This window comes from Sorex fumeus, unplaced genomic scaffold, assembly GCF_029834395.1.
Source record: "Sorex fumeus unplaced genomic scaffold, SorFum_2.1 ptg000061l, whole genome shotgun sequence".
Lineage (NCBI taxonomy): Eukaryota > Metazoa > Chordata > Mammalia > Eulipotyphla > Soricidae > Sorex > Sorex fumeus.
The window spans coordinates 33,476,998-33,489,219 of NW_026606118.1; the positions used below are offsets into that span (position 1 = coordinate 33,476,998).

At 41.3% G+C, this 12,222-nt stretch overlaps 1 protein-coding gene across 1 annotated transcript in view; it reads left to right on the forward strand.

Moving 5' to 3' along the window:
- The first annotated feature begins 216 nt into the window (after nucleotides 1-216).
- Nucleotides 217-12,222, forward strand: part of MOXD1 (monooxygenase DBH like 1) — an 86,746-nt gene continuing 74,740 nt past the window's right edge. The window contains exon 1 of the mRNA XM_056126365.1: nucleotides 217-539. Within this exon, the coding sequence (XP_055982340.1) occupies nucleotides 285-539 (255 nt within the window). The 5' untranslated portion in view covers nucleotides 217-284. The remainder of the gene's footprint in view (nucleotides 540-12,222) is intronic.

The following is a 12,222-nucleotide window of genomic DNA, read 5'->3' on the forward strand; positions in this document are numbered from 1 at the left end:
GCCGCACTCTTGTTCCTTTCGCTTCTGCGGGCTCCTTCTCCTTCCGAGACTCCGCCGGGGAACCCCAGCAGCCCGCTCGGAGGCCCCCCTGAGCCCGGGACCCCGGGAACTCGGGGAGAGGGTGCGGGTAGCAGGTGGCGGGGCGCGCCGGGCGGGCCCCGGCGGGCGGGCGGGGCGGGCAGCGGGCGGGCGGGCGCGGGGCGGTCCCAGACCTCCCGCTCGCCTCCTCCCCGCGCGGTCAGTCGGAGCCCAGGTGGCAGCGGGGCGGCCCGGAGCGCCCGAGGATGCTCGGCTGGGCGCTGGTCCTGCTCTGGGGGCTGCTCCCCGCGGGGGGCTCGGCGGACGCCCTGCCGCACCGCAGCGCGCTCGACGCCGACGGCCGCTACTGGCTGAGCTGGGGCCCGCGCGGCAGCCGCCTCGCCTTCCGTCTCGAGGTGCGCACGACCGGCTACGTGGGCTTGGGCTTCTCGCCCACCGGGGGCATGGCCGCGGCTGACATCGTGCTGGGCGGGGTGGCCCACGGGCAGCCCTACCTGCAGGTAAGCGTGCCCCCCATCTCTCGCGCAACCCCCCTAATCCCCCCAATCCCCAGCCTCCGCGGGCGCACAGCCCGGTCCCCGCGTCCTCGCGCAAGGGCTGAACAGTCCCGCTCCCCTTCCCTTGGCCATCAGTTTCTGCACCCCTGAGCCCAAAGCGCCCAAAGCTGGGCTCCCCGAGTCCTCTTCACCCCAGAGTCCCAAAGAAGTGGAGCTCCGGGGGACCCTCCTCCTCTTTTCCCGCGCAGGTTGGGAGACTTTATTGTGCCTCAGTCCCTGTTTACAGGACCTGTCTGTTTACCCCCAATCCCACCTCTCTAACACACACACACACACACACACACACACACACACACACACACACACACACACCTGGCACCGACCTGTCGTCTCCCTTCATCCCTTAATGATACAAGAGAGGGGATGTGGCTTTGCCTGCGATCAGGGTTGGAAGGTCACAAAGCTCTTGGCTCTTACTGCGCTTAGTGTCAGACATCTCAGAATTTGACCCTTCATGGGTTTTTTGAGACACCCGTGTGAGGCCGGAGTGTCAGCAGCCCCATCTCCAAGAGAGGAACGAAAAGTTCCCCAAATCTGATTAGGAGTCACATTTAGATTTCCACAGAGCCTACAGTCCCCAGGCAAAGTCCCTCTTAAGTGTGAAAGTTGTTACCTACTTGATTCAAGAACAGGTATTTTGACAGCTGCTGCTTAGCCATACAGATGTGGCCTGTTTATAGAGATCTTTGTGAGAAAAGAAGTAATTGGGAACTGACCAGGATGGTTTGGTGGTTAAGTTTTCTGGACATTGATGCTTGTTTGACCTTGACCAGTATGGAAACCTTCCCTGTGACATAAGATCATGGTGAATGTATATTCTTTGTGACTTAACCCAAGTTCTTCCAAGTGAAAGATTCATTCAGATGAAAACTATTAGTATTGGCCTGATGCTATGGCTCTGATGATTCCAAAACTTTGAACCCGGTGAGTTCAAATTGCCTTTCTCAGTAATTTCATTCTTCACTTCTAAGTTGGAGTTCCATAAAGCTCTGACTGAGGTGCTATCAGATTTGGACCCACATTCTGGCACTGTGCTATGAATTTTGGCTATAAATAAAGAAAATCACAGCAATAAAAACTTCAAAACCACTCCAGTGTCGTTCCCCTCCCCCATAAATTAATTCTTTCCTCCCCAAATATGTGCTCTGAAAACTCCAATAAAATGAAGTTTTATGAGGATGATTTTACTCTGTTGAAATCACTGATGTATAAATTTTCTTCTGCTGTAGCATCTTAAATGTCAGATTTGTAAACCAAAAATATGGCCCCAAATCAGGCCTAACTAGCTGAATAATTTAATTCTCCTTTGATATGAAGTTGATAGTGCCTTATTTGTGTACCTATTTGGTCTAATTTTTGCTTATTTGTTTTAGGGTGGGGAAGACAATATGTTTCTTAGCTATCCTTGCGTTATTTCGTTGAAGGGGGAAGGAATTAACATACTGTGGGACATCATATAATAGGACATAGTTATAAAATGACTTTATAGTGTTTTTTTACAGAAGAGTCACATTTCTAGAGAGCCCTGGCAATTTTATAGGAAATAAAACATCAGTAATAGAATCCTGTTTCAGCTGTCAGAGTGACCCACCACAGACAGACTGTTAAAACTACAATGTTTTCATGCTGCTGGTAATTCTTCATAAAGATTGCATGAAAGTATATTAAGTGGCTTTAAAATAGTTTTTAAACAATTGAACTTTTCCTGAAGTAATTCATGAATACACACCGTTATGATATAAACCTTTGAAATGGATACTTTCCTAGCATACCTAAGCAGGAGGTAGGCATTTATTCTCTAGTTTGTTTCCTAAGAAAATGAGATGTATTTTCACATAGAAAGATTAATTTTTTCCATAGTTAACTGACACTCCATTTCCTTAAATATTCCATTCTTTTTTGAACATACAAAACACAAAATTATGGTGACAGTTAAGTGGGAAGACTACTTAAAAAAACCTCTTTAATAAGAGGAAGACTAAACATGAAAAATATAAAAGAAGTATCAGTAACAACTAGGTCATCCAGTTTAGGGGATTATGTTTGCCAACACTTAAAATTGTCTCACTAGAAACAATTTGAGATTTTTTATACTGTGATATAGATACCTTAAATAACTACCAAAATCTAAATAGAATTCTTAATCCTAGTGCATGTTATTCTGTCCATAGATTGAATTTCTGGCAATTTTACTTAGCATCAAAGGTCACATGAAACAAACAAAAAAATCATTCGCATTCGGGTCCTCCAAGGCCTCGCAGTAGCTTCTGATAATTGAAAATGGCAGCAGTCATCCCAGACACCCATCCTGATGACTTTTATTTCAAGTGATTTATTTTATCCCTTCTTAATTTTGAAAAGTTATACTTTAAGTCATATTTTGTCCTTAAATTATTTTAACTTTCTCACCTACCTACCTTAAACTTTTTTCCAGTGGGATGTTATCCCCTGGTTAACTATATAAGAATATATTATAAGCAACCATGTAGAGAATTATTGACTAAACAAATATAAATCTGGATGCCTGAAAATGGCCAGGTACCAAATGCTCAAGAATAATGAGGTTTAACTAGAGCAGGCCGGAATAATGCTTCAGAAAGTAGAGGATACTACAAAAACCAGAATTCTCATGAACAAATTATTGTGAAATTAGAATGCAAATCAGATAATACCAGATCTTTTACTTATTTTTTTTTGTTGAGGGAAGACTGAAACTTAGATTTGTGCGTGTTAAAATTTCTGACTCACATTTATATAAAGCACTCTGAAGAACATACAATAAATCATATGAATGCATACAAAGTTGAGATATACTCATGAACAACTTAATCTGGGAACAAAGGGAAGGGTAAGGTTAATAAAGAATCAACCCACATTATGAAAATCCAAGACAGTCAGAGAGGTAACTCTCATTTCTTTTCAGGTGAGATTTATTTTATGTCAAGAAATGTGCCTGGAGTCAGTGGGTAACTTGCCTATTCTGTTACCTATTGTTGTGTAACAATTTTACCTATTACCTGTAGTTGTGTAACAAACCACCTTAAAGCATGTAAGATGAACACAATCCAACACTCCCTTTGTTCACAAACATGCAATATGAGAAGCCTTAGAGGAGAGTTAGCTCTATTCTACTTGGTATCAACTCAGAGCTGGGTGGATGGAATCATCTGAAGGCTTTCTGTCTCACTTGTGTGGAGCTGGTGTTGGTTATTGGCCGGGACCTCAGCTGGTTCAGAGGTGACACTGGAGTCTCACTAGGCAGTTGCTTTCTTCTTGAGAACTGGGTGCTTGAGTCTCAAGAGTAAATATTCTCAGAAGTCAGTTGGAATAATTGGCAACCTTTATAATAGCAGTACACAGTAACAAGTCTCATGATGGAGACGTTACTGGGCCCGCTCAAGCAAATTGATGAACAACAGGAGGACTGTGGTTTTCTTATAATAGCATTTGAATCATATAGTGTGTCTCCTTTCGTAACCACAGTCCTACTGTATTCAACAGAGCCTCAACACATATCATATGGAAAATACATTTTACCATGCCCATGCTTGCTGGCTTGCCGTCCGTTTCCTACTACCTACCAATTTTGAGCACCTGTTTTCATGTATTCACTCTCTCCACATAGTTGAGATTGGGAAACAAACGAAATCACACACAAATCGTCCTGTTATTCGTCGATTGCCTTGAGCAGGCCCCAGTAACGTCTCCTTCATCCTAGCCCTGAGATTATATTCAAGGCTCTTTAGGAGAATGAGACCCATCATTGTTACTGGTATTTGGCATATTGGGTATGCCACGGGGAGTTTGCCAGACTCTGCCGTGTGGGCAGGCTACATTCGGTAACCTGCCAGTTTGTCCAAAGTAGGAATGAGAGAATAAGATGTCATAATAAGATGTTCGCGGCCGTGCGGTTCCGGGAGCTGGTTTTTATAGTCTCTGAGTCTTGGCCACTGATGGGATTACACGGCGCCAGGGGGCCAGTTGGTGGCTGTGACCCCCGCCTACTGGAATTTGGAGGATCTGGGTGGAGGATGCTTGGCCCAAATCCGAGTAGGCTTGGAGATCTCGGCCCCGGAACCCGCGTGAGTTTGTCCCTCTGCCAGTACCTTCATGTGTGCGGAGAGTGGTCTCAGCATGGTGGTGGCTGGTCCTGGAGGTCTTTGGATGCTGGAGCCCTGGTCGGGGCGGGGAGGAAAGCTCAACCCGCTCCCCTCTAAGGGGCCCTGGCGAGGACAGCCAGGCATGGGGACAGGAGATTGGGAAACATTTTCACTTATTCATTTCCCCTCACTTTACACACGTATATATGCATATGCATGCACACACATTCACAGAACAAACCCACACACAATACACACTCCCTATTCTGAAATTTCTCCACTCTCCAAATTTCCATACTCTTTCCACTCCTTCACCATAGGAGGAGTTCTGAATTTCTGTGACCCATACTATTCAATGGTTGCCAATCATTAATTTAGGGTTACCTGGTTAGGACTAATAATAATAATCACTGTCACTGTCCTCCCGTTGATCATCAATTTGCTCGAGCGGGCCCAGTAACATTGTGAGACTTGTTACTGTGTTTGGCATATCGAATACATCACGGGTAGCTTGCCAGGCTTTGCTGTGCTGGCGAGATACTCTTGGTAGCTTGCCGGGCTCTCTGAGAGGGGTGGAGAAATTGAACTCGGGTCGGCAGTGTCGGCCTGCAGGCCTGCATGCAAGGCAAATGCCCTACCTGCTGTGCTATTGCTCCAGCCCAATAATAATAATAATAATACCTACTAGTACTACCTCCAGAGGGCAGTGTGTCATTTGCTTATAGACACATGTGAAAAATGAGATGTTGAGTCTTATTACCTCAAGAATAGACTTAGTCTTGTTTCTATTATTTTTGCTTGTTTATTTGCTATACCTATTGGTTCTCTGAAGCCTTTCTCAGTTGTGTTTGGGAAACCATGTAGTGTCAAACAAAGCCCAGTGATGTGCGTGCAAAGCATTCCCTCCAGTCCATGAGTGCATAGAGCTATCTCCTCAGTCCCAACTTAAACACAATTTAGACTATTCCCAGAGATGAAAAATTCAGGAATTTTCTGCTCATCCTGCTCATTTTGTACCTCTCTGTCTTGTCTGGAGATTGCAAATGACTTATAATCTGGTGTGATCAAAATGGGAAAGAAAAGAGTTGGGGAAGTGAAATCCATTGTCCTATAAAAAAATCTATGGGATGAATTGTTGCAGAATGGTTTACACCTGGGTAAATGTTACTCTGGGATGCTGTTGCCACCGTTTTTCTATAATATCTTTCACAGAAGTGCCAAGACTTGGATGGGAAGATGCCTTTCCTCTTGTCTTAATTTTTGAAAACTCCTCTATTTTGTCCCAGTGAATTAACTCAACTCTCACTTTCCTGATGGATTCGTGTCCTTTCCTTGTACTTTGCCCCTTTTTGACACAGAGCAATCCCACCCCCACCAGGCCACTTAGCAACTGTGAGTCCCTATTTGAGGCAAGTAATCCGGGTTGATGAATGCCTAGTTTGTGTGAGTTAAAGAAGAGAGCACCATTGTCGGATGTGCCTGTTGAATTTGCACAAAAATTGATTCACTCTTCCTTTGGGGGCATAAATCGCCAGTGAATGGAGGCTGAAACATATGTCATCATTTGTTACAGCCTTGCTTGTTGGCTCTCTCAAAAACTGAAGCCTTTCTGTGATGAAAAGTAAGTCTTTAGCAGCAGGGTAATTGCTGCTGAGCTGCTCGCTGAGGAAGTGCTTGGAACTGATTTGAAATCACAGAAAACAGCGAGTATTCTTTGTGGTTAACGATGTGCTTCTTTAAAGTGCACCCCAGCTAAGGGCAACAAAGAAATGTTTGGAAAGCAAATTGAAAAGCTGTAAGGGAAAGATGAAGAGAGTGTGCAACTCTGACACAGCTTATCTGGGGCTTTATTAAGATATATTTATAAAACTTTAGATTATATCTTCTTAATTTCCAGCTGAGGAAGGGATCTCCCCCAGGTTCATGCTTTGTGCATTAGTAAATAAAGACACATGTGCCAGTGCAATGTATGAACACACGATGAAACCCTTCAGCTGTGTGGTTCTCTCTGGCAGGGTAGTTGATTTCACAATGCCACCCTGAGGAAGTGGGCAGACCCTAGTACCAAGGGAACAATGCACCTGAATTTACAAACAGTTCAAGCCTTCAGGCAACCAACGGTACATTTCTGGGTGCATGCAAGGCACAGCAAGAGTCCATTTCAAAGAAAGTGAATGTTGGTTTATTGATTCATCATTCGTAATAAAGCTCTATTAAAATTAAGTTGTTGGCAAAAGAGATGAGTGATTGTGCCACATCATGTTTTTGGAAAAACTTGATTCGTGTGTTAAAAAGAAACCATAAAACCTGTGCACACGAATGTTTCACAATACTGTTTACGATAACTTTTATTTTATTTTATTTTAATTTTTATTAGTGAAACACCATGAAGTACAGTTGTAGACTTACAAGTTTTTGTGCTTGGGTTTCAGTTATACAATGATCAAGTACCCTTCTCTCCATTTATGATAACTTTTTAAAAAGTAACTAGCACAGAACTTTCGAACAGAAAGTTATTTTCCCAAAAAACTTCCTTTCAATTTATATCTTTCCAACTTGTCAAATTCTAGAATAAAATGCTGCTCATAAAGGCTCCCTATAGTCCCCAAACCAAACCAAGGATTTTGCAAAAATAATTTCACAGAGCTTATTTTCACTCACTTATATTTGGAATTATATAAGTTCTATACAGATGATACAAATGATGCTTAGATCAAATTTAAGTTGCTGTTGATATTTCTTATTGATCTAATGTAGCCAAAATTTTTGGTAAACTCTTTAAACAAATTTTACTTTTATGTGTTAAATGTTGGCATTTTGTGCTTTTACTTGGTGCTCTTAGAATCTAAGTGGGAGATTGCTCAAGGGAAATTGGGTGCTAGAGCCCCAGATTGGAGCACTGCTACTGACAGCCTGAATAATGAATAGGCCTCTCACCTCCAACACCATGAAATGGGACCCAAAACAAATTAAAAATATAAAGAGCTCAGAGTTCACTTGATTACCCTCAAATTTCCTAGTCTGCCCACTCTTCAATTTGTTTATTGGAGAAAATAAAGGGGCGAAAGCTGATTCGTAGCTTTTATTAATCACTTTTTTAGAAGCCATCTAAACAGCAGCCTACAATTACTTCCTCTTGTGTTTCTGCAAGATAAGAGGTAGCTTACCTAAAAATATGGGCTAATATTTTCTTCCTGAATAGTGGAAGAACATATATAAAATAATACAATTTTAGATTGATTTATAATACTTTAAAAATTGATATTTACTAAAATGCATTCTAAATAAATAAAATAATCTCTTATAACTTTTGTTCTCCTATCCATGTTTAGGTAGACATTTTTATGTTATATTTAATTTATGGAATCCTTAACATACATCATCTATTGCAACAAGTTCTTAAGGTGTGTTGTCTCATGTAATGATCACTATAGTCGAATGAGGACTACTAGGCAGGTGTGGTACCAAGTCACACAGCATGGGAATCCTTTGTGACTTTAACATCACTGTTCTACTCCTCTTCTAATAGAGAATATTACAATATTTCTTCCTTTCTTCAACCATTATTTATTGAGTGTTTATTGACCAGTATTCCATGTGGAGGAAAGAGTATCAAATGCAATGAGAACAATTTTATTGGTAACTGATAAAATTAGTTGACATTTTGGTCAGGGAAGATACAAAAAAGTGTCAGAAGTTCTGTGTGCAGAGGTAGTACATGTGCCTTGCATCTGCCAAATCCTGAGTTCGATGCCGGCCTGTATCACCTGGTCAGGTGAAGCCCTGCTAGGGATGAGTCCTATAAAAATAACAAAGTTGGTTGATGTGATAAGGGGCAACTGGGTGCCTATATCAGATTAGGATATCATAATCAAAACATGAAGGAAAGCAAGCATTCTAACCTTTAAAGGTTGTCTTTTGAGACTAACCATAGTGTTTATAATTTAAAATATTATATAGTATGAAGAAGATTATCTGGCATGGGCATCAAAGAGTTCAGTAGACCTGGGATATAGGAAACTGCCTACCTGGAGGAAATATAATTAATGTTTTTTCAGATGTGTCTGAGCCACATGAGCTCCCTTTTCTATTTCTAAGGCATTGTTATACAGATGTTTAGTAAGCTCAACTAGAGTTTTTCAAGCTTTGATCTAGAGACTTGGTGATTTTATGGAAGGTTCTTTCTTAATACTAGGTGTGAGTTTTTTTTTTCCTGTTATTCTCAGTGTTCTCTCACATCTTAAGTAATAGTAACAAAACCACATGTATTTGAGGGCTTTACTTCATTTTTCAGTTAGTTTTTAAGCTACAACTTTAATATTCCTTCCAACTAAAGTCTTACACTGAAACGCTCACACAGTGGGAAATTCATGATGTATGAAACCATGTAGAAGTTAGGACATCCTCATACTTTGGACATGGGAACCATTTGGGTGAAGTAAACATGGAATAACATTACAGTCCAATGATGAGCAGGTAGAGAGCACAGAACCGAAAACTATGCCAAAAGCCCTTATATTTCTCTTCCTGTTGCAATCACTTGGGGGAAATCTTTTAAAAATTCAAAACTGGACAAATTCTTCCTTACTCCATTCCAGTTAAATTACAATCTCTAGGGTGTGGACATGGAGATTTGTATATATTTTTTAAGTTTCATGGTTAAACTTATGTACAGAGAAGTTTGACTTCGTGTGGTTAGACTCTTTGATAGGAATCATGTGACTTTATGGTCAATCTACAGAAGTTTGGAAAATTCCAGAAAGAGCATGGAGTTTCCCCAGCCATTCAGAGTGACCATTTGAAGCTTGAAGCAAGAGCTAGTGTATGCTTGAATGTTTAAGATTGTTTGGTAAAAATAAAAAATAAAGTGGGTTTTCCTGGAATGGAAATGTTTCTGAGATGAGTTTAAAGAAGTCGTTGATAGCTATAAATATTTTTGTGAATTTACATGCAGAAATCAGAGCAGCAGTTGAACTGAATTAGAAGTATAGTTTAAAAATGCTGCACCAGAAATCTCTCTCCTACTCAGCCCTAGATACCTTTTATCGTTTGGTAAAATATAGATAAATCTCTCTCCTACTAGCCCTAGATGACTTTTATCACTTGGTAAAATCTAGATAAATCTCTCTCCTACTAGCCTTAGATACCTTTTACCATTTGGTACAAGTTGCAGAATTTCTGAGCAAGAAGCATATTTACTCATGGAAAAGCTTAACATTTTCAAGTTACATCAGGTCATAAGGACTGAAAAAAATTAGCAAATGAACTTTCAGATATTCTGAAAATTTTCATCCTTTATTTAAAACAAGAAAAGTTTTCTACCCTATTTTTTATTATAAATAACTATAATAAAATGTACTCATATTTTTTCATTAGATCATTTCTACTTGATAAAATAATCCTTTTTACCCCTTACTCCCTCCATTCTCTAAGGTTATGCATAAGTAGTGAAATGCCCTGAAGATTTCCTTGCAGAAGGAGAAGAAAAAATATTAATGTGTTGTGGTTAATTAGTATTTTATTAGGCTATAGGCAGTCCATTTGCAAGTTAATGACTGAGTGTTGCCGCATTTCCTAGGGTACCTGCCTGTGCTTGGCAGGTCCTCAAGAAATATCTACTAAATAACTGCTGAGCAGTTAAGAACAGGAGATCTTAGACTAGGTATGAATCCCAGCTCTGCGTACTGTTTACTCGTTATGTGGCCCTTGGCAAACTCTTTCACTTTCAGCCAATGTTTCTTTTAATATATAGGTATGTACTGTCAAGTCATAAAATTGTTCTAGGTCTATAGCTCCTGGACCGCACAGCAGTCTTTTGATTATAAAAGAAAAGTTACACACACAAACACACACACAGATATACACAGACACACACAGATACACACACATAAATATGTGTCTATATATATACATATATACATATATATGAAAAATAAGGGAAGAGAAAATAATGTCTTTTTTAAAAAAATAAATTTATTTATTGAATCACTGTGAGAGCAGTTACACACACCTTCTCCCTACCTGTGTGGCAGATGATTTCCACACCGCTCTCCCTCTACTTTGATTACATTCAATATTTCGACACCAGATCCAACATTATTAATTGGGATTTTACCCCAATACTCAGATCTGCTGAAAAGGCAACGGTCATGGTCACAGTTCTCCCGTTGTTCATCGATTTACTCAAGCGGGCCCAGTAACGTCTCCATCGTGAGACTTGGTTGTTACTGTGTTTGGCATATCGAATACGTCACGGGGAGCTTGCCAGGCTCTGCCGTGCGGGCGAGATACTCTCGGTAGCTTGCCGGGCTCTCCGAGAGGGGCGGAGGAATCGAACTCGGGTCGGCCATGTTGGCTGCGTGCAGGGCAAACGCCCTACCCGATGTGCTATTGCTCCAACCCGGAAAAGGCAACATTAGACAATTTGTTTTCTATTACGGTTATGAATAGCATATGATGTCCGTGGCCACGCAATTTCAATTTTGGAATTCTGAAATCTTAATAATTAAATCTGGAGGGATTTGTTTCTGAGTCTCTGGGATCATGGCTTAAGTAGCTTGTTGAGTAGCCAGAGGGCCCATTTGTGGGCGGTGACTCAGAGTCTTGTTGGGGCAGGGGAGGAAAGGGCTGGCTCCACCCCCTTCACAGGGGTGCCCACAGGCAGTGCCACAGGCCCCTACCTGGCTGCCCAATGGCCTCTGGAGGATGGCGCACCCTGAGCCGCCAGGGGGAACAGGTGGAGAAAATAATGTCTTTTGACTTCTCTTTTTATACTCAGAAGACCACTGTGTGGTCCAGGAGCTATAGATCGGATCGGTGGCTTGACAGTTTGATGAAGTTCAGTTGCGGAGCTGTAGTGTTTGTGTGTCAGAGATTGTCAGGTATAGCTATGGGTGGCTGTGCCTTCAGGAAGAAATAGGGAATCAATCCACCCCATTCTGAGAAGGCCCCAAAGTTCTCAACCCCATATCTAGACTTGGAGATCCAGTATACATGTTCTTAGCCTCTGATCTTCCCAGCCTAATTGAATATTGAAGCATTACAAACTTCCCCTTATTCTCCCACAGCATGCTTCTTTTCCTGCCTTTCCAATCTCAGTAAATATTACCTTTAGTAGCTCCAGTCAAAAATCAGAAATCTCTCTCTGAGAGAGAAAGGAGAAAAGTGCCTGCCATAGACACAAGTGGGGTGGGGGAGGGGCATGGATGTTGGAACATTACATGACTGAACCCAATCATGAACAAAGTTGTAACTGTGTGTCTCACTGGGATTCAATTAAAAAATATTAAAAAAGAGAGTTGGGAAAAAATTAAATATTTGGAAAATAATTTGAAAAATACTTTGGAAATAATTTGGAAATACACTGAAAAAATAATTAGGAATTATTCTTTTTTCTTCTCATCTCTTCACACCCATATAAAACCTTTCTTTAAGTTCTATTGACTACTTTCCTCCAAACTAAATCTAAAACCTGTCCACTTTCCTTCAATTTTATTGCCTCTCATCAAATTTGGACTTCTAAGATT